General features: G+C 36.3%; 1 protein-coding gene across 8 annotated transcripts in view; it reads right to left on the bottom strand.

Annotated features, from left to right (window-relative positions):
* The window catches only part of LRCH3 (leucine rich repeats and calponin homology domain containing 3), a 114,631-nt gene that overhangs the window by 7,579 nt on the left and 85,237 nt on the right, over positions 1-21,815 (bottom strand). For 2 of the 8 annotated variants that reach the window (XM_079922249.1, XM_079922246.1), the window contains exons 13-20: positions 21,030-21,080; positions 19,296-19,349; positions 14,529-14,600; positions 10,756-10,804; positions 9,801-9,908; positions 8,160-8,278; positions 7,405-7,542; positions 846-923 (exon numbers count right to left, since the gene is read on the bottom strand). In XM_079922249.1, the coding sequence (XP_079778375.1) occupies positions 846-923; positions 7,405-7,542; positions 8,160-8,278; positions 9,801-9,908; positions 10,756-10,804; positions 14,529-14,600; positions 19,296-19,349; positions 21,030-21,080 (669 nt within the window). The remainder of the gene's footprint in view (positions 1-845; positions 924-7,404; positions 7,543-8,159; positions 8,279-9,800; positions 9,909-10,755; positions 10,805-14,528; positions 14,601-19,295; positions 19,350-21,029; positions 21,081-21,815) is intronic. The other 6 variants (XM_079922252.1, XM_079922248.1, XM_079922247.1 and 3 more) reach the window with 5 other exon arrangements.

Raw genomic sequence — 21,815 nt, 5'->3', positions numbered from 1 at the left:
GGCACCAGTTTTTATCTCTTTACATTTATCTATATATGTCACTATATATAATATTTTTTAAGAGTGCCACACTTAACATAATTGTTTTTTAAAGGGTAAAAGTTTAACTATTTGTACTATTAAAGGGCAATAAAGCTCTAACTGAGGAATCTGGAGGCAAAAAATCTCAAGAGCGGGACAAGTGACTAGAAATGGCCTCTTGTGTGTTCAGTTCCAAAGAGCTTAGTGGAAAACTGGTAAAGTCTGAATAAAGTCTGCAATTTAGTCAACAGCACTGTCTATGTGTTTATTAGTTTGGATGACATACTATGTTTACATTTATGTTAGATGTTAACAGTCCAGGAACCTAGGTGAAGTGTATACAGTATCTCTCTATGATATTTTTGCAACATTTCTCAAAGCCTAAAATTATTTCAAAATAAACATTTTTTAAAAGTATTAAAGCAAGTGTTAAAAAACTGAAGCCAACTGAAGCATTCTTAGTCTGAGATGCACTTGTTCTGAAGCACAGACTCTACTGTGTATGAAGTTGTACACAAGTCAATCAGCAAGTGGGGATATTTAGGAAAATATCAGAATAACTATTTCTGATTACTTAGCATTAATTACTTACTACAACATATTGAAATTCATGTGTATATGATTTCTTTGCTTGGTCCTTGGAAATAATTAAGGGAAACTGCTCAAAATATAATGACTGACTCTAGTAACACAAAATCATGTTAGTAATTATCAACTTAGCTCAGAACTACCCTGTAAGATTTTAGATACCTGCATTTCTAAAAGATTTTAAGAAAATAATACCCACATTTATTTAGCAACATAAAATATGATAAATTTATTACCTGAGGTACACCAATTTTTCTGCAGGCTTCGAGGAAATTCTCCACATTTCGTCTGCATTTTGCCATTGTTAATTTAGGCTGCAAAGGAGAGAAAACATGGTGTTATTAGCAAAGTTTAAAAAAATGTGCTAACTAAAAACACTCTTGCCAACTGCTTCATAAACTGAATGTTCTAGACCAGAGGGTCAGCAAACTTTTTCTTAAAGAATCAGATAATAAAGATGTTAGGCCTCACGGCCATATGATCTGTTGCAAGTACTCAAACCTGCTAAGAGCTTGAAAGCAACCACAGACAATATATAAACAAATAAGAGTGACTGTGTTCTAATAAAACTTTATTTACAAAAATAGGTACTGGCCTGTGGCCCATAGTTTGCCACCCCCTACTTTAGACATTGGGCTTTGATTTTTGTAAGGCAAGTGCTAAATAGAGAAATTTTAGGAGGATGATTTAATTTTTTTCCACTTTAAAGCAATATACACCAAAGAAAATTTGGAGGAATAACAAGAAAATTAATTACCCACAGCTCAGTCATTCAAATATAATCATAGGTATTAACACTTTGGTTCATTTCCTTTCAGTCTTTTTAAAGAAAACAGTAATAATAATTAAAAAAACAATGGCCTTTGCTCATAAATATGTTGCAGATGCATCATGTCTCTACTCAATGGTTATATTTAAAATTTTTTAAACATCTGAATTTTAAAAGATTGGATTAAAGAACCATTTTCCAAAGGGTGAAAATTTCCCATAGGAAATTTCCCTAGTCACTAACTAGTAAGCTTGCTTTTCTGAAAAGATCTCTGATGACTAGAACATAGTTGTATCACATGACCTAAAGTGATAAAATTTTTTGCCAAGTGGGTTATCATGTAAGAAAGAAATCTGAATCTCATTTCCCAAAGTGATTAACAAACTCAATTGTTCAAATTCTTCTGTTGGTTTAAGTATCAGGCATGGAAGCCAAACATTTGCAGGAAAACTGACCTATGGTTTTTACAAAGCAGATGAAAGCCTGTACCATCTCTAGAAAAAAAACGGTTTCACTTGTGAATATCTGGGTTTTCTTCAAAGACGGAATATCATACTGTTGCCAAGAAGACGGGAAACAAGATAACTACATAGTAATGGTTGAACGTACTATAATCTTGGCCTGAGAAACCTAGCAGACACTAGGATTGGCTTTATCATAAAAGTTTTATAAAAGGTGACAACTGAGATGGAAGGAGAGTAATAATAATTTTAAAATTTGAAAGTGAAAAGCTTTCAAAATTAAGTCCAGAAAGAAGATAACAGGTTTCCATGGAGAACACCCCTTCTTGCCTATGCCAAGTTCTTCTATAACTGAGGTAAAAAAGTAAAAAAAAAACAAAAAACCAAATGTGAAACATAAATAGAATCAGAATCTTCTTAACAGAAGGAGAAGAACAATCATAGGGGTTCACACTTGCTAATTCACGCTGGAGCTGGGCTCCTTCTCTTAGACTTTTTACATGTGAAAGAGTGGGTGTTCACGGTAGGATTGATGCTGTGGTTTTAACTCCTTGCTAGTTAAGAGGGAGGTAAGGTGAATTGAGGCGTAATAGGAAAGTCACTGTGGTGAAGGCTATTGGGACATGGGCTTAACTTTAAGAGAAACTGGGCAAAGAAAACACAGGACAACTGCTTTTCACTTAGAAGAATTTTTCATTAGCTAGAAACTCCCTCTCCATATACCAGTAGAAATGGAAGCAGAATCAATGCAACTAGCTTCCCTTATTCTGAAGGGACCTTAGCTAAGCAGACCAGGATCTTGATCTGAGTTTGGGAGAGAAGGCTAGGGGCATCGTGTGCACAGGTGGATCATGAATGTGAGACTCTAACAAAAGAAGGGGACCTGGGCATTTTGTTCTATAAAAGAAGGACCCCTACATTTCTGAAACATCTCCCTCAGATGTTAGAAGGACAGAGTGAAATAGGTCTTACTGCATAGGCAGAAAAACAAGTTTCCTTCTGTGCAAAAGAAAGGATAAAAAGATAGAGTTCGTGTTGCTAAGTAAGAAACTGGTCCAAGAGTTACCACCATCTCAGACAAAAAGAAAAGAAAGCTCAGAATAGTGATCCTGGTGTCCAACTCAGCATTATCTCTATGAGGAGTACTAGCACCCTAAATGTGTGTGGGTCAGGGGTTAAGGAGTAGAATAAAAAGATTCCTTTGAGATTTCCCCTACAAAGAGCAGATTTCTGACTGATGAAGGGGAAATGGAGCGGGGAACCATCATCTGTCTCCAGTTATTCCTTCTCTTAGCATTTGTCTAAATCCCAGGGATGTAGGTCAGTGTTTCATAATTGGGATACAACTCCTTCTTCTAGTCTGATGAAAGCTGTGAATCTACTCTTTGGAAGAATACACATGCATACAATTTTAGGGAGTTCAACGAGTGCTGGAAGCCCTAGGAGTGCATGAATCCCAGGCTACACATCCCCGCTCTGTATGTGTCCAATGGAATGGCTAGTTAAAAGGACCCAGGGGTGTAGACTCCCTATCACTCTGGAGTGTAGAAGGACTCATGATTTTGCCTTAAGTCAAATATCAGAGGAACCTGCTATCCCCAAAAGCTTTTCCAGAACTTCGGATGACATAAAACATGGTTTTGGATAGCCATGTAGAGCCTGTTTCACTTCTGTAATGTACAGCCCGATCTGAATAAGAAATCTTATGTGGGTTTTTGGGGAAGAAAGTAAATAATTTCAGCAAGAGGAAAGGAACTAGACTGAAAGGAACAAGAAATAAATGATTTTGCTATTTGAAAATTGAAATGATTCAGCATTTTTTCAGGTCATCTTCCTTGGTGATATGGTTCTTTCAATGAGTTGTCACATCACAATATTTGTAATGATTTTTTTATATGATTCAATAGTGCACTTCTAACAATGTGAACTGTACTACTTAAAACCTATGCCTATTGAACAACCAAACAGCAGTTTATCATACATCATAGATCCTCCCCCAATAACAAAGAAAGATGAATTATAACCTAATGGTTACAAGCACAAGTGCCCTTCTGAGTTTCTTTCGAAATACCTGGACTTATGACCTCCCCTTACAATGAGGGACCATTTCTTGAACTGGGGGGGAAAAAAGCCTGGTTCATACAGTACATCATGAAAGTGTTTTTTAAGTTACACTCAGATCTAATTAGCAGGTTTTCAAAGAATTACAATAAATCACTATGTGTTAATGTAGCCACAAAGAAACTGCTACGGTTTTTCATTTGTATTTGGCTTTAATTTTATATTCTCATCAGGAAAAATCTCTAAGAAAGTAAGTTACAAAGCTCTCTGTATGGTCAGAAGAACAAAATAAGGGGAGAAATAGTCTAATATGAGGGAGAGCAATTCAGCATGAAGGAAAAATAGATAATAAATATTTATACTGAAATCTAGTACTGTAACAGTATCCCCATTAAAGCAATATTGACTTATTCATAATAATCAGTATCATAATTTAAAAGCGAGGGTTTTTTTTTTTTTTTTGCTTTTAATTAAAATAGTGGATGGTTTTCATCTGGTTGACTCAAAGTCCATTTTTCCACCCCCAAATGTTATAATTTGGGAATTTTTACATACTGAGGTGTTTCTCAACTTTATAGGTCATTTATTAACCCAAAAGATATCCTCTTAAACAATTTTATTTAGTAGGCCTACTTGCTTTTTTTTTTTGCGGTACACGGGCCTCTCACTGTTGTGGCCTCTCCCGTTGTGGAGCACAGGCTCCGGACGCGCAGGCTCAGCGGCCATGGCTCACGGGCCCAGCCACTCCGCGGCATGTGGGATCTTCCCGGACCGGGGCACGAACCCGTGTCCCCTGCATCATCAGGCAGACTCTCAACCACTGCACCACCAGGGAAGCCCCAGGCCTACTTGCTTTTAAGTGTCGAGGATACTATTTCAGGAAAGACCTCTTTTATTTATTTTACTTTTTAAGAGGAATTCATGTTCTTGAGAGAATGGACCACTTGTAACTCATCTCTGTACCTTTCATCCTATTCAGAATGCCTACCACTGACTAGCTGCTCAATAAATATGACTAAATGTTGTTGTTGATTTCATTAGCAAGTTTTAAATGCTCTAATTTCATGTTATATCATGTTTCTTTGACAAGAAGGTCCATGTGTTTTATGTCTCTAAGTGGTTTAACATTGATAAAATAGTTCTATTTTTCCTGTATGTAAATATTTTACATTCTTAAATGAAAGGCACTATGTTTGGTTGATGAAGATAAAGAACCTCAGTCACCCTTGGTCTCATATTCCACTTTCTACATGAGCTCCTTGCTACTTCCTAAGTATTTCCCCTGAAAATGAAGAATGATAGATTTGTCTTTTTTATTACTAAAAAAATTTATTTTTCTTAATTCAGTTGACAGAAACTGGGAAGAATGCAAAGTATGAATAAGCCCTTCCCCTTCTGGCATTGCCAAATAGCATATCAATTCCTGTTCTCTTAATCACCACCTTCAGGAGCAAAACAAAGTCTTTCAAGTCTTTGGGGGCATAGTTGATTTGGTAGTGCTACTGTTCCTCTCTGCCTTTTCTACACAAAGCTGAATGCCTGCTTTCTGAGGTCACTAAATAAAAAATGGCTACCTATTTTCTTTAGAAGCAAATGCATGACTCTGTTTTTGGATATGCTAGAGGGGAAAGGGCCATATCAGCCTCTTGGGACCTTGGTAACAAAGCAGCTTTTATAATTAGAATCAAAGGTCCTTGGGAGGCTTAAATGATTTGCATCTGGGGAGGCAGCAAGATGAATGTCCAGAGTGGCAATCTATAGGTCTAGATACAACTGCAATTTGAGTGAAGGATTTGCATAGGAAGTATGTGCTAAATAACAACAAATGACCAGAAAATAAGATGAGGGCAAAACCTTTGAAAAGGTTAGACACTGCTAAGCATGTTATAGATGCACAATATCCATTCAGACTCATCAAAAGAGCTGTCAGAACATCAGATAATAATCAAATGCAATGTGGAAACCTTGATTACATCCTGTTGTGTGTGCATACGAGCGAGGGGAGAGGAGCAGAGCAGCCATGAAAGATATTCTTGGAACAACTGGGGAAATCTGAATATAACTTGTGGATGCTATTGGCGCCTCACCCAATGTCTCTTTACTTAGCCTGTGCATCCATCCTCATTTCCTACCCCGACTCCCCGCTGGCTGCTAAGGGCTCAGAGCTGTCCCTTCTCAGTTTCAGCCCGATCCCATAGGGAGCCCTGTGAATGAATCACATCACACTCCCACCTTGAGGAACAGGGCTCAGCCACCACATTGTTCCTCCCTGGCTTCAGGCTACGGGTAAAAGCAAGGTGGCCTAGGAAAATTCTCAGAAATATTTAGGGGGTAAGGTGTTATAATATCTCCAACTTTTAAATGGTGCAATTAAAATACACACACACATGAACACGCATAAATATAGACAAAGCAAGATGGCAAGATGCAATGAATGTCAGCTCTAGGTGGAGGCTTTAAGGGTATTCTTTGTGTTATTCTTTCAGTTTTTCTGAAGGTTTGAAATCTTAATAAAAACTTGAAGGTGTGTGCCGCAACTACTGAGCCCACACGCCACAACTAGAAAGAAGCCTGCAATGAAGAGAACCCCTGCCACGATGAAAGAGCTGCCTGCTGCAATAAAGATCTTGCGTGCTGCAACGAAGACCTGATGCAGCCAAATAAATGAATAAAAAAGAATGGAAAAAATATTAAAAAATTTTGAAGGAAGAAAAAGGAGAGTTGTGTCAATCTAAAACTTGCTCTTTCTCTTGTGGGTTGCCATCCTGATACTGATGTCCATATCTAACCAGCAGTCTAAAAAAAACCTGCCAGTCATCTTGAATGCATATTCTGCCTCATTTTCCACCTGAGGTTGGTCCCTCAATCATGTCACTTCTACCCCTGAAATATTCATCATTCTAAACTGCAATTATAATCACATTATTCCTCTCAAATTCTTTCTGTGTTTCCTGATTGTCTACACTAAGATAAACTTCTATCTCCCTGACATGGGACATGAGGCCCTTGTCACATGGCCCTTAGCTTACCTCTCTAGCTACATCCTTTGCCATTTACACCAACACCTTGTGAATGATCTATTCTGAACAACTTAAGAAATCCTTGAATATGCCATGATCTTCCTTAGCTTTTTAGTCTAGAAATACTATGCCCAGAATGCTGTTCTCCCTGTCTGTACTGCTGGCAAATTCCTACTCATACATCAAGAATTAGTTCAAATTTTACCTCCTCTGGGAAGGCTTTCCTGAACTTTCCAGGCACAGTTGAAGTGGCCCCTTTTTCGTATTCCCATAGCACACTTCTTACATACCTCTTTTATAACATCACACACAGCTGTAAGTTATTGTTTACATGCCTACTTTTTCTCTAGTATAAGTGAGACCCGGAAGGCAGGGGCTGGACTCTATTCATATTTGTACCCTTAGCATTCTGCACAGTGCCTGCCTCTGTACTTAACAAATGTCTGATGAAGAGCCAACTTTTTTTTAAGCATTATAAACTTACTACAGCTGGTGAGGGAACGTGAATGCTTGGGACAGATCGAGGCCGCACATGATTGGCCAAATGGCAAAGAACAACACCATCGGTTAGAGCTGCTCCAAGATCACAAGGCAGAGATACTTTTAACCGGTACTCAATATGCTAAAAGAACAGGAAAATGTGAAATATATTAATTCAAGAGTGGCTGACACACAGGACATAATGGAGTCACAATGGAATATTTTTAATTAGAAATCAAGTTAAAAAGCAAATAACTTAAGTACCACAATCTCTATTTTATCTTTCTATCCTAAGTCAATAACTTAAGGAGATCATATATATATATACATATGTATGGCAGCCAGGCGACAGTGCTGCAAAGTTCCACAACAGAATTCATTTACAATTTTCTGACTAAAAAACAAAAACAACTAGATCCAATTTTAAAATAAACACCACGTATGATGTAAGTGTGGTATGTATCAATATATGTATATGTGTACATACATATGAATTATTATTACTCTAACAAGATTTCTTTAAATCATGAGGCAGAAAAAAATTTTAAATGAGTAGGGTCAGGGGTTGAGCTTTATGGAATAACCCATCTCATTTTCCTAGTAAACAAGTGAAAAAATTCATCACACAACGGGCATCACAGCACACAATGGACACTTGTTGATTCTATTAAAAATTATAAGTCAAATGAACAAGTGATGCCAGGATTATGGGCTACACCAGTATCACTGAAAAATGTAATTCAAAGGCAATGTACATACTTTGCGTAGTTGATCTATTAATTCCAGCTCTTCTTCTCTCTGTCTTGAATTCTGTCTTGTTACCGGATCTTTAAAATCAGTGGTAGGTGCAGAAGATGAAAGAAGGGGTGACGCATGACCTAAAAAATATTGGTACGTAAGATAGAAAGTGACTGCCAGTGCTGCAAAAATACTCAGATCCACCTGATCACAGTTTCCTTGAAAGTACAGCACTTTCTACTTCTGGAGTGACCTTTTAAAAAAAGTTTTTATTATGGAAATTTTAAAATATGCACAATAATAGGGAGAATAGTATGAAAAACTACCAAATGTCCATTACCCATCTGGCTCAACTACTTTGTGTGTTTGATTACATCCATTTAAAAACGTTTCTATTGAAAAATATTGCATGCAAAAAATTAGACAAATCATAAGCAAACAGCTGAATAAATTATCATCACAAAGCAGACACAAGCAAGTCAATAAATGCAACATTACCAACACCCAGGAGACCCTCTCATGTTCCCTACCCATCAGTATCAGTACCCAACAGTTATTTCTAGTACCACAGGTTCTAACTATGTACCTCCTGGCTTCTAACACCACAGATTAGTTTTGTCCATTTTTAAACTTTCTACATATAAAACCGTATTATATGTGTGTATGTTTTTATGTTTGGCTTCTTTTGATCAACATTATAAGATTTATCCACGTTGTTATGTATATTAATGTGTTCATTTTCATTGCTTATTTAGTATCCCATTGTACAAATATACACAATTATTTATCCATTCTATTGTTGATGGACATTCAGTTTGGGGCTATTATGAATAATGTTGCTATGAATAATTTGGACATATCTTTTGGTACAGATGTGTACATATTTCAGAAAGCAAAATTACTAGTTATAGGATATACAAGGGTTCACCATTAGCAGATAATGTAAACAGTTTTCCATGCTAATTAACAATCCCACCAGCAGTGCATCTCTGGTTTGAGTTTAAATCTCACTGTGAGTGTATCTATCAGTTATGTTAAAAATAGTTATTTTCGGAGTGAAATGTCTGTTTCCACTTCTAGGTAACTTCTTTGGGGATCAGGCAGAAATTTGCCACATTAACTAAAAACCATGAGACTAAATAGTTTGGTTTTTTTAAAATTACTGATTCATTTCTTTAACAACACAGAAAACAGCTTTTACCAACAGAAAAATCTGAAAAAGAGCACACTACAGAGAGAAGGGACATTCCCTGAAGCCCTGAAAGAGTAATTTTTTTGTTCAAACACTATAACCTGCTTTTAGGTGGTACTGAGAAACTTTCTGACCAAAATGATTTCAAACAAGATTAAGATTCTCTTCCTTTAATATCAGTGAGATCACAGACAAACGCAGAGTTTAAAACTTTTGCCTTGGTGACATCTCAGGGTAGAAGTTTATTTATTTATTTGTTTGTTTGTCTGGCCTCACCGCGCAGCTTGCGGGATCTTAGTTCCCTGACTCAGGGTTGAACCAGGGCCCTGGCAGTGACCGCGCAGGGTCCTAACCACTGGCCTGCCAGGGAATTCCCAGGGTAGAAGTTTAAAAGCATGTAATGTATAATGTCATTGTATAACCACCATCCCCCAACCCCCCCCAATGCCCCTTTTAGCACTGCCACCTACCTTTATTTGTTTCTGCCCTGACAGCTCCTCTGAAAAGGAAACTTTCAGGGCGCTGGGCCTGGTTTCTCTGAATAGCAGCAGGAAAAGAATATGCAGGGGAATGATGAACTGAATCAGCATGGAAAAGCAAAATAAGATTAAAGAAGATGGAAAAAATTAAATATAATAACAGACACATGACAAAAGTTCAATAAATGGCAAATGAAGAAAAAAGTTAAATATTGCAATGATATAAAATGATAATTTTGTTTATTAATAGAAAATCTGGTATAGGAAAGTAACCTCCAGGACTTCCCTCATGAGCTAAAGGTTAAGACTCCACGCTCCCAATGCAGGGGGCCCAGGTTCGATCCCTGGTCAGGGAACTACATCCCGCATGCCACAACTAAAATATCCTGCATACTGCAACTAAAAATCCCACATGCCACAACTCAGACCTGGAGCAGCCAAATAAATAAATACTTAAAAAAAGAAGAAAAGAAAAGTAACCCTGAAAGTGGGAGGGCTGCTTGTATGTATTTTTATTTTTTTGGGGGCTGGGCTGCACAGCTTGTGGGATCTCAGTTTCCCAACAAGGGATTGAACCTAGGCCATGGCAGTAAAAGCCTGGAATCCTAACCACTACACTACCAGGGAAATCCCTGATTGTATGTATTTTTAATTGTCATGTTACTTTTGGTATTCAATAAAGGCAAAATGAATGTTAATATATTAAATATAGTCTCTTGCAAACATACAGCCCTGCTAGCTCTTGCTCATTTTTTCATATCAAATGGCTGAGTGGTTGAACGACTAGTTGAATTAAAAAGTGAAAAATGTGCAGAGTTCCCAATTTTGTGCCTGATTTCTCATTTCAGAAAAGGAAGCCACAGCCATCTAAGGAGCAATTTATCAGGAAAATCCTGGTAAAGAATTATAATTGGGAAGTGGTTAATTGCACTTTTGTGTCTATTACCTGTTTCTGTTGTAGGTGAACTTGATACAGCATTAGATCTGTGATCATTCTGTGGAGAAACATAGATACATCAATAATTATTATTCAAGAAGAGGTACTTTCCACATTTACGAAAAGTACCTCTTTCCACATTTGGGATTATATCAATAAAAGAAAAAAAACATGCAACTCTCCTCCAAAATTAAGTCTAGAAATGAGAATTTGTATAATAATTCTGAATATTTTTTAAGGCCAAAGTTTTTTTTAAATTAATTTTTATTGGAGTACAGTTGCTTTACAATGTCGTGTTAGTTTCTACTGTACAGCAAAGTAAATCAACTATATGTATACATATATCCCCTCTTTTTTGGATTTCCGTCTCATTTAGGTCACCACAAAGCATTGAGTAGAGTTCCCTGTGCTATACAGTAGGTTCTCATTAGTTATCTATTTTATACATAGTATCAATAGTGTATATATGTCAATCCCAATCTCCCAATTCATCCCACCACCCCCCCAAGGCCAAACTTTATTTAGTTCTAGAGAATATAAGATCTATGTAATGCATTCTCTAAAGATAGTCCTATTATATAACAGGCCTTTCCTATGACTGTGAAAAATGAAATCATCCTAAGGCAGAAAATTTTATTGGGGAATGTATAGAAGAGAATAAAATTTTATTTTATAATAGTATTTTTCTGACATACTTTCTAAAGTATTCCTACCCCCCTCCTTGAGTAATGTTTTAAGAAAGAGTGATGAAGGTTTCTTCATTTCAGTTAGGAAATGAGGTATTTAAAGATGATAGTTGTATTTCGAGACTAGTATTTGAATCCAAGATGTTTTTAATTTATTGACCGAAGGAACTGTAAAGAAGGAGGAAGAACTAGTTCAACTGGTATAGAGTGTACCTAAAAAAAGGGAAGAGAGTTAAGCTAATTTAAGAGGAAGCGTTGGTTAGCTGGGTTAAAAATATTGAAGACTTGGCAGAGGAGTAGAATCAAGAAAAGCTAGAATAACAACAGGTTTTCAGGCCTTGATAGCTAGTTATATTCAATAACCATTGAGTTGTACTCAATAATTTATGATAACTGAGACACATTTTTGAACAGAATGACTTTAAAACACACACACAAATACACACACACATACACACTCCCATGTTTTTTTCTCCCTTTTGGTTTTCAATATTTGCAGAAATCTTTTATCTGAAGTTGGAGTTGGGTCAGGTGAGATTAATGATGACAGGAAATTTTAACTGCTATAAATAAGTAAATAAACAGAAGCCATGCTGTTGAGAAAATTCTTGGACTGATCTGAAAGACAATTCTGTGGTAATGTTTCCTTGGTTTGATACTCTTAGACCGAGAATTAAGACTTAAAAAGTAAGCTGCGCTCCTGAGTGAAGCAATGTATTACATCTTCATTAGTGAAAAAGACAACATGTTCATCAAGTTTAAAGATGCCAATAAACTAAGTTTAGGATGCTGAGAAGAAATGAAAATTTAAATAACAAACTTAATTTAAAATAAGAACAACAGGCACTAGTAAAAGGAATAAATGGGCCAATGAGGCAAAAGCTGGATATCTTTTTAAGGAAACAAAATACTATCCTTATTTTCAAGGAAGATGAGGTAGAAGGAGAAAGCTAGGACCAATGGTACAAACAGAAAAACATAAAAAGTAGAGATTATTCCAGATACAGAGGAAAAAAATTTTAAATTTAAAAAGGCCTATTACAGTGAGATAGACTAGAAACTTTAACATATTTAGGAATAAACAATAAAGTTATTAGACAACTCTATTAGATTAGAAGGAAGAGCTGAAACACATTCTACTGAATGGCAGCAAATGTTCTCTACCTCCAGAAATACCAAAAGATAACATGCAGTTGGGTGTAATGAAAAACAAAGCCAGAAAAGAGGGGACTTACAAAATGGTGATTTTAAAAATATATTTTTATTCAAACTATAAATCTAACTGCTTACATTCTAGGATACTGAAATAATTAGTTCAAATCACGCTGAGGCCATTGACTGGTATATCTGAGAACTTTTGGAGAACTGGAGAGCAAAAAATGGAAACTGATACAAAGTCAACTTTTAGTGCCTAGTTAAGCAACAAAAGAAATAAAATCATGCCTAAATATAGTATATACCTGCTGCAGAGTAACTGAGATACCAAAAAATAAAGAATAAATATTTTTAAACTAATCATTTGACAGTGCAGCAGGTCTGACAGGAAGAATGTTAGACATTACACAACTTCTGGCACATTCAGATTTGGCCTTACTCAACTAAAATTCTAGGGGAGGATAAGCCCCAATGCCCTAAGGTATCCATTGAGTGTAACGAATTAACTTTTCTCCTATATACCTAGAATGGTACTAGTTATATACCTTCCTTGAAAAAATTTTGAAAACAGTCCCTCAAATAATTTTCTTTGTAGTTCAAATAACGAACCTAGCTGAGAAAGGCTAGCAAAAGGTTAATATAGAAGAGAATTATAAAGTTTTATCAGGTGTCATCCAGGTATGTGTAGCTTCAATAATAACCAGAGAGAAGGTTTATCAGGTTTACAGATGTTATAAAGTTGGAGTCAGCATTTAGAAGGACATGATGCAAGAATTTGAAAATATTCCGGGAAATCAGAAAATTTTAAATGTTCGAAAAGCAAAATTAAATATTTAGGAAAACAAAAGATACAAAGTTTAGAAATTAATTATCATTTAGGAATATAACTAAAACATCTGAGAATTACAATGGATACACAGCAAAATGAATACCAAAATGGAAAAAGCCAACCTAATGCTCAGCATAAGACGTGAATAACCCTTGTTTCATGCTCAGTACTACGTGGGCTCTAATGAGGGATATATTTCTAGTTGGGAACTGTGAAGCCAAAATGGAGGGCAGAGAACTTGTCAAAGTTCATAAGGACAAACAGGCTAGGAAAGGCACATAAAAGGGCCAAAGCTTATTTACGGAGAAGACACGGGTGGCATCATAACAGTTTTCAAATATAAAGATTCTCCACATAAGGACTGCTAAGTAACTAGAAAATCTCCACTCTGGAAAGAAAAGAAGAAATAGGTGTAAACCACAGGAGGACAGATATAAGTTAGACAAGGAGAGGACCTTGTTGACAGTCAGGATTATGAATCATTTCTTAGGTATCATATGATAATAAGTATGGAATTACCATCCCTAGAGGTCTTTAAAAAATAAAATACCACAGGTTTTTAATTTAGACTTCCAGGCCATGTGATCTCCATTGTAACTATTCCTACTCTGCTTTTAAGTGTAAAAGCAGCCATAGACAAATGGGCGTGGCTGTATGTCACTAAAACTATTTACAGAAACAGGTGGCCTAGGGACCATAGCTTGCTGACCTCTACTGTAATAGGGTTTTGGCAGTGACACTTTGGGGGACTGATACTCAAATTATTTTGCATGCACATTGGACAACAGAGTTAACTCAATATCATATATTAACCAAAGTAACATAGTAACTCATGACAAAAAAACCCCAACCCTTTGATAAGAAAATTAGAAGGACATTTCAAACAAAAATCTCAATATAAAGAATTAACAAAGGCTCTATGTTTCTGGCATAATAAAACTTCCAAAAAATTTCAAGTGAAATTAATGTTAAACTTAGCTTCATAAGCTTAGTTATATTTCATACAATTCTAGATTTCAGACTGCTGTTAGACCAATCCATTGGGAAATTTAAGATCTCCCGGGCAAATCCCCTCCTCAAAGTTCCTGGTAAATTACAATAACAAGATATACCTTAAGAGGCCTGAAGGCAGAAGAATGAGGCAGGGTAGCAGCACAGCCCACTTGATTCACACCTGACAGCGACTAAATGGCAAAAGAGAAAGAGAAGAAACAGAAGGCAGCATTTATGTTAGCAAAACGTCAGACAGGCAGGCAGGCAGATCTTGTCAGTAAAATTAGCAAAGGAAAGGTCACTGACAAACTTTCAAATGGTTTACTAAGATATTGATAGGGCAGAAAGAGAATAGTTGGGGGGAAAACCCTATAATTTATTAAACACAGTTTTCCACCTGTTTAATTCAAATTATTTCAATACCTCATACCACATTAATCAAGAAATGAAAGGCATGACTTATTAAACATGATTTTATATAGAAATAAAACTGAGTACATCAAATTTTTTTTAGCAAAATAGCCTTAGAAACAAATGAGTCCTGTGCTGTTCCTATGACAGGGGAAACAAATCCAGTCAAAGAGCTCATTTTAACTGATCAGAATTGGCATGAATAAGAGCAACATCTTTTCAATATTAATCCAAATTAGATTTATTATAATTCAGTTTAATGGCTCTGATGTGAGAAGCCAGGACATGAGGATTTTGCATTACACCTTAAGGATGAACCAGCATTTCATTTCTGCTTCTGTAAAAGTCCAAATGACCTCTGAGAAGTTAAGTACAATTTTCCTTTTCTTTGAATCCTTTATCCTTTCACCAGCCTACATAAAACTAGTTAGATATATTAGAGATACAATTAGACACAGTAAGTGTTAGAATCCATTGTACAGAATTTTTATTACAGATAAAAGCTGCTCAAAACATGACAATTTTTTCATTTGGTGGGGAGTGGAAATCAGAGAAGACAGAACTTTCACAAAGGGCGTTGAGTAAGATTGTATCTATTAAAAATGCCAAAGGCTTAAAGATATTAAAGTCTTTATAAGTTAAATAATTTTTAAACATTTAAACTACAATCACAAATATCTGAATCATGGGATAAATGAACAAGAACACATGTGGTGTTTAGGAAAAGGTGAGTAGGATGGTCACTATGATAAATACAACTATATTTTTAATGAGTTGATAGATAGCAATGTCTTTTTCGTGTGTGCAAAACAAAGCATGTAACACACACTGCAACATTATCTTAAGGCAGAAGAAAGTGAGGAAAGAAATGTACCAAAGAACAAGGCTGTGACAGCAGTCTTACATTGTATATGCCTTCACCTGTTTAGATTTCCTGGGCCTCCTTACGATCAAATGGACTTGAATTACTGTCAATCTCAAATATAAAAAGGCTAGGGCTTCCCTGGTGGCGCAGTGGTTGAGAGTCCACCTGCCGATGCAGGGGACACGGGTTCGTGCCCCGGTCTGGGAGGATACCACATGCCGCGGAGCGGCTGGGCCTGTGAGCCATGGCCGCTGAGCCTGCGCGCCCGGAACCTGTGCTCCGCAACGGGAGAGGCCACAACAGTGAGAGGCCCGCGTACCGCAAAAAAAAAAAAAAAAAAAAAAAGGCTAAAAGCCACTATGCTGGCAAAGAAGGAAAAAAGGATGGAAGGAAGAGGAAGTGAAATGAGCCTAGATCCTTTCTAGTGTCTAGAGATGGGATGTAGATACATGTGGGACATATATGAAAGCAACAGAAGCCTGAAGGGCAATCCTAAGAGAATGTTAGTGTAACTGATATTAAACATTACCAACAGTTATTTCAAATCCCATATTTCAAGGTCTTTAAATCAAATCCAACATTTACTTGCTATATCATCAGAACTTATCTTGAAACAATTTTTTTTGAGATTTTTTTTTTCTGATTGTGATTTTATTTTTTATTTTTTTATTTTGGCCACACCATACAGCTTGTGGGATCTCAGCTCCCCAACCAGGGATTGAACTGGGGCCACTGCAGTGAAAACGCCGAATCCTAACCACTAGACCACCAGGGAACTCCCCTAATGAGCAATTATTAGATGTACAGAATACATCAGGAATTATTCACTCAGGAATTATTTATTAAGCAACTAATATATCCCAGGAATTATGGTAGGGATTGAGTATACATAGGTAAGTGCAACAGAGAATATCCCTGTGCCCATGAAGCTTACAGTCTAGTAGTCTATTGGGGGTGGGGGAGAGGGGGAGATACAAAACAATAAACACCCACCTAAAAGTGCTATGAAGAAAAAAAAAGAACAGTGGAGACAAATTTGATTTGGGGGTAGGGGTGTTGCAGAAAAGCCATTTTAAGGGTGTGATATTTAAGTTGATACCAGATAGATCAGTAGGAATTAACCAACGGGTATATGCAGGGAATGAGAGGCATTCCATGCAGAGGGAGGAGCATTTGCAAAGATCCTGAGGTGGGAAAGGGCTTGCCATATTTTCAGAGCTGAAAAAATGCTGATATAGCATGACCCCAGAGATGAGAGATACATAGTACCCAGAGTACACAGGAGCTTATGGGCCATGTTAAGAAGTTTGGAACCTACTCTAAAGGGTTTGTAGGCTGTGTTAAGAAGTATATGGATTTTGGAACTTCCCTGGTGGTCCAGTGGTAAAGAATCTGCCTTCCAGTGCAGGGGACACTAGTTCAATCCCTGGTCGGGGAACTAAGATCCCACATGCCGCAGGGCAACTAAATCTGCACGCCACAGCTACTGAGCTCACGCACCTCAACAAGAGAGCCTGTGTGCTGCAAACCACAGAGTCCACAGGCTCTGGAACCTGCGCACCACAACTACAGAGCCCATGTGCTCTGGAGTCTGCGCGCCACAACTAGAGAAAACGCTCACGCCACAACTAGAGAGAAGCTCACATGCTGCAACTAAGACCTGACGCAGCCAAAAAAATAAATAAAATAAATAATACATCTAAAAAAAAAAGTATATGGACTTTATTCTACTATATGAAGCCACTGAAAAGTAGTTTTGAGAAGATCAGAGGTATGATTTAAAAAATGACTATTTTTGTAATACATGTTGGACACTATTTGGCATGCAAAAATATGTGAGACATGGTTCTTGTTTTTAAAGGCCATCTAATTTAGGCCAGACATGAATACTGTTAAGTAAAATATAAGTGTATGTATTTTGAAAATGGCTGAAATTACAAATTTCACGCTAAGGGGATTTTATTGTTTTTCCAAATTCCACTTTTTCCTTGACAAAAACGCCTGGGCATTCAGCACTTACTATATGTGTTATTAAATCTCATCTTCAGTTTCCTAAAGTGTTTCAAAGTATTTTCAATTACAGTACAGGAGGCAATATAGCACAGTATTCATGCACGTTCTCAAGTCACTTGGATCTAAATTTGAACCCAGCCTTGTACTTACTAGCTGTGACCTTGGAGAAGTCACATTCTGGACAAAACATTTGGTGCCTCAGTAATCATTTGTAAAATGGTGATAAGTTTAACCTTAACTCTTAAGGCTGCTGTGAGGAGTGAATGAGATAATTCGGGTAAAGTGTCTGGATCACCATAGGCTCTCAATATTTTTCTACATTAAATTGTTATTTGCTTCTCATGCCAACTAACTTTGACTAAAACTCCAGAGGCTTATTTCTTTATAAGACTGCCAGTTAAAATGTGCTATAGCCATCTTAAAGGAAATGATGATTACAGAACACAGAAATTCTGACAATGAAAGTTTATGTAATAGAAATCTCATGCTCAAGTATGCAGTTCATGCAGTAGTATGCACAATGGCGGCAGTTACTAGCTCCTAAGACAGGAATTGCTACAGATAATAGGCTTTTGAATTGCTAGTCTTCAATACTATGGTGAAAAAAATAACATAAAACATGATGGGAAAAGCAATTATGTACATGGTTAGAATTCTCCTGCAAAGCTGACAAAGTAAGACTCTCAATAAAGCTCTGAAGTTATACTCATTTTCAGCTGATGAAACAGGCAATAAAAGTAAACCAGTGTGTTTTAATGTATCTTCTAAATTTGCATGTGTCCCATAAAATCAAATACAAAATTAAAAAAAAAAGTAAACCAATATTAAAAATGATCAGTAGTGGGGCTTCCTTGGTGGTGCAGTGGTTGAGAGTCTGCCTGCCGATGCAGGGGACACGGGTTCGTGCCCTGGTCCAGGAAGATCCCACATGCCGCAGAGTGGCTGGGCCTGTGAGCCATGGCCGCTGAGCCTGCGCGTCCGGAGCCTCTGCTCCGCAGCGGGAGAGGCCACAACAGTGAGAGGCCCGCGCAAAAAAAAAAAAAAAAAAGATCAGTAGACAGCATTCCAAGTTAATGTTTCCCTGAGTTTAAGATATAAAATGGGTATGGAGGGATAATCTTGAGATCTCAAAGTTTGGGATTTTCAGTAGGTTAAAACAGATAATAAAATAGGATGCCAAATATACAATTGTATAATTAGCATCATGAAGTAAGGGAACCATTCATCATACAGGTGACTTATAAGACAAAACAGTGATTAATAAAGTTCACCTGGAATTAGAAACATTTCAAAAATGAATATATTATTCCCTCTCCTCCAAACACACATACAAAGCCAATATGGTTCTCAATGCAAATGTTTTACTTTTGGAAACACTAACAAAGATATTTGAATCACATCTGCAGAACACTTGGAACACTGGGTAAATCATTAAAAGTAATGTAGGGAGACAGTTCTAGCTATTTGTAAAGCATTTAGTAATGATGCTCATCATGTTTTATGGTATTTAGATCAATTCAGAATGAAAAGTACAGTAGCTATTCCCCAAATCTCTAGACAAAGCAATGTAAAATTCCATTTTGTGCAAGGTTCTTACCACTAACAAGGCACTATCATCAGTGTGCTGAGACCTTCTGGATGGGAAGGGACACTGGAGAGGTGGAGAAAAATGAAGCAATGTCAAAAACAAGCTATGCACACACATGACGAGTTTCACAAATACACAAGCAAAGAGACATATTAACACATACTTGTGAAGATGCTGACATACAGGACCACATTCACAATCATTCAGAGTTGATGCATTAAAATAGCTAATAAGTTGTTTCTGAGTAATGATTTTCTCCCAAAGAACTTAAACAACTGCAAATATGATCTTATTGCATAAAAACTTTCTAAAGCAAGGAGGGGAATAGGAATTATTCTCTGTTCTGAGAAGAGAAAGCTGAAGATGTAGCAGTAACATAAAGAATTTGTGGTCATTTAGTGAGCCAGTGACAAATTTAAAACAATAAACCCAAGAGTCATGATTTCTAGTCTAGGCATCTCTTCATTACCTTTCTCAGACAAAACAAGGGTACAACTGGAAATTTTAAAACTATACATGTTATTTTCCTGAGGAGCTTTAGTTTTCAGATAATGAATTACTCCAGAATGACCAGTAAGGAAATGTTGGGTAAAAAAGAAAGAGTGTATTAACTTATCAAACTTTGACTGCCAAAGGTTTGTACAGAGTTATTACCATGTGAAGAAAAGACAACTGGAAAGTGCTTGAGTGAATCTTTCAGGTACTATACCAATGCATAAGCTCTCAAATAAATAACCAAAAATAGTTATTATATGTCCAATAAGATTAAAAAAAACTTTATAATGGATAATTTAAAACATTTCAAACAATACATCTTACCATTCCAGAAACACTTGTGCTTTGAAAACACTGTGCTGAAGATTGATGCTTGTAAAGCCCCATGTATTAGGTTTTCAAATAACTTATTTTACAAAAATCAAAGTCAACACTCACATGAAATAATGCCTTTATGCATTTTTTAAGGAAGTAATGATCATAAATTGAAAAAATAAGAAGGCAAAGATAAGGGAAAATAGCTAATGAAAAAGCCAAGTACAATAAAATATTCATTTAGTAATAAGCTTCATTTTAACAGGTCAAAATAGGTACACAGATTTTTAAAAAAATAATGAATCATAAATTTTATTTCAAAATGTAAATGTCACTAAACGTGCACACATGTTAAAACAATAAAATTTACAATCTAGTTTATTTTTTTCTTTTTGCATAGGACATCATTATAATACAGAATCTAGGTGCATAGATTTTTAAAAGGTTAATAATTAATCTTACATGTTACATGTTACTTTGAAACGAAAATGTACTATTTAATATTATAAAACTAATGTGTACAAAGTATAATCAATAATATACACACTTAGGAAATGAGCACTGAAGCTGAAATACTATGTAGAGTTTTTTGTTTAATACCGACACCATTCACGTGTGCCAGATACAGCTCTCAGGACCATCTCTCATTACACAGTAGCTCTGAAAATGGATGAGGGAGATGGTAACTCTGCTGGGGATGGGAGGAGGGAAATAATCTCCAGACGGATGTGTATAGATTTAAAAAACCCCAATCTATAGATTCTGATAAACTTCCTGGCCTGTGTCTTTTTCTCCCTAGTAAGAATTTTGTGAGGGGAAAAAAGAAAATGGCAACATTTTGATCACTGAAAACATATGATAATCACATGCAAAACATTTCATTTTCATTGCAATAATAAAAAGTTCCAAAGAAAGGTGATTATATAAACTTACCTCACCGTCTAAGGGGGAGTGTTGTTTTTGTGGACTTTGTGACGCTTTTTGCTATATAACCCCACACCCCCCAAAAAAGGGAAGCTGGTCAGAATCTAGAACACTGGGAATGAAAAATGCTATTTACTAAAATGATCACTCACATTAATCTCTGTATCTCTCGTGTATGGTGTTTTTCTAGATCTACTGGTTAGAAGACGCTGCCCTTTCCCTTAAATAGCTTACAATTTAAATGAGGAAAAGCAAAAATAAGCTGACAAACAGTATTTTCCTGTGTCTATAAGCATCTATAGAAACAGAAATTTTAAAAAACTATGTTTTTTATATGTACATGGATATAAACACATTCGTAGAGAGGTAATCTCTCACTAAATTCTCTCAATGAAATCATCCTCTTTCTTTAATGGCTTCAAATACCACTCTAATGCTAACAGCTTTAGCTCTCTCCTATCAGCCAAATTCCAGGCTCGCATTTTCAAATGCCTGTGGACTCTCTCTACTTAGAAACCCCACTGTCATCTCCTGTTCAACGTAACCAAAAAAACCCCTCAATTTCCCATACTAACTGGGTATTTCCCCCCATTTGCTAATTTCTGTTATTATGTCAATTAATAATATCACAGTATCTGTATAGTGAGTGTTTTACAATGTGTTCTTATACACAGTATCTCAAGTGATTCTTCTTACTCTGTGAGATAAACAAACATCATAATCATATTCTTTTAAAGATGAGAAACTTGAGGATAGAGAGGTTATATGATATGTGCAAGGTTACAAAGTTAGTAA

The sequence above is a fragment of the Stenella coeruleoalba genome (assembly GCF_951394435.1).
Source record: "Stenella coeruleoalba genome assembly, chromosome: 5".
Classification (NCBI taxonomy): domain Eukaryota; kingdom Metazoa; phylum Chordata; class Mammalia; order Artiodactyla; family Delphinidae; genus Stenella; species Stenella coeruleoalba.
Note: the sequence above shows the minus strand (reverse complement) of the source record. Positions and strands in the feature narration are given on the sequence as shown.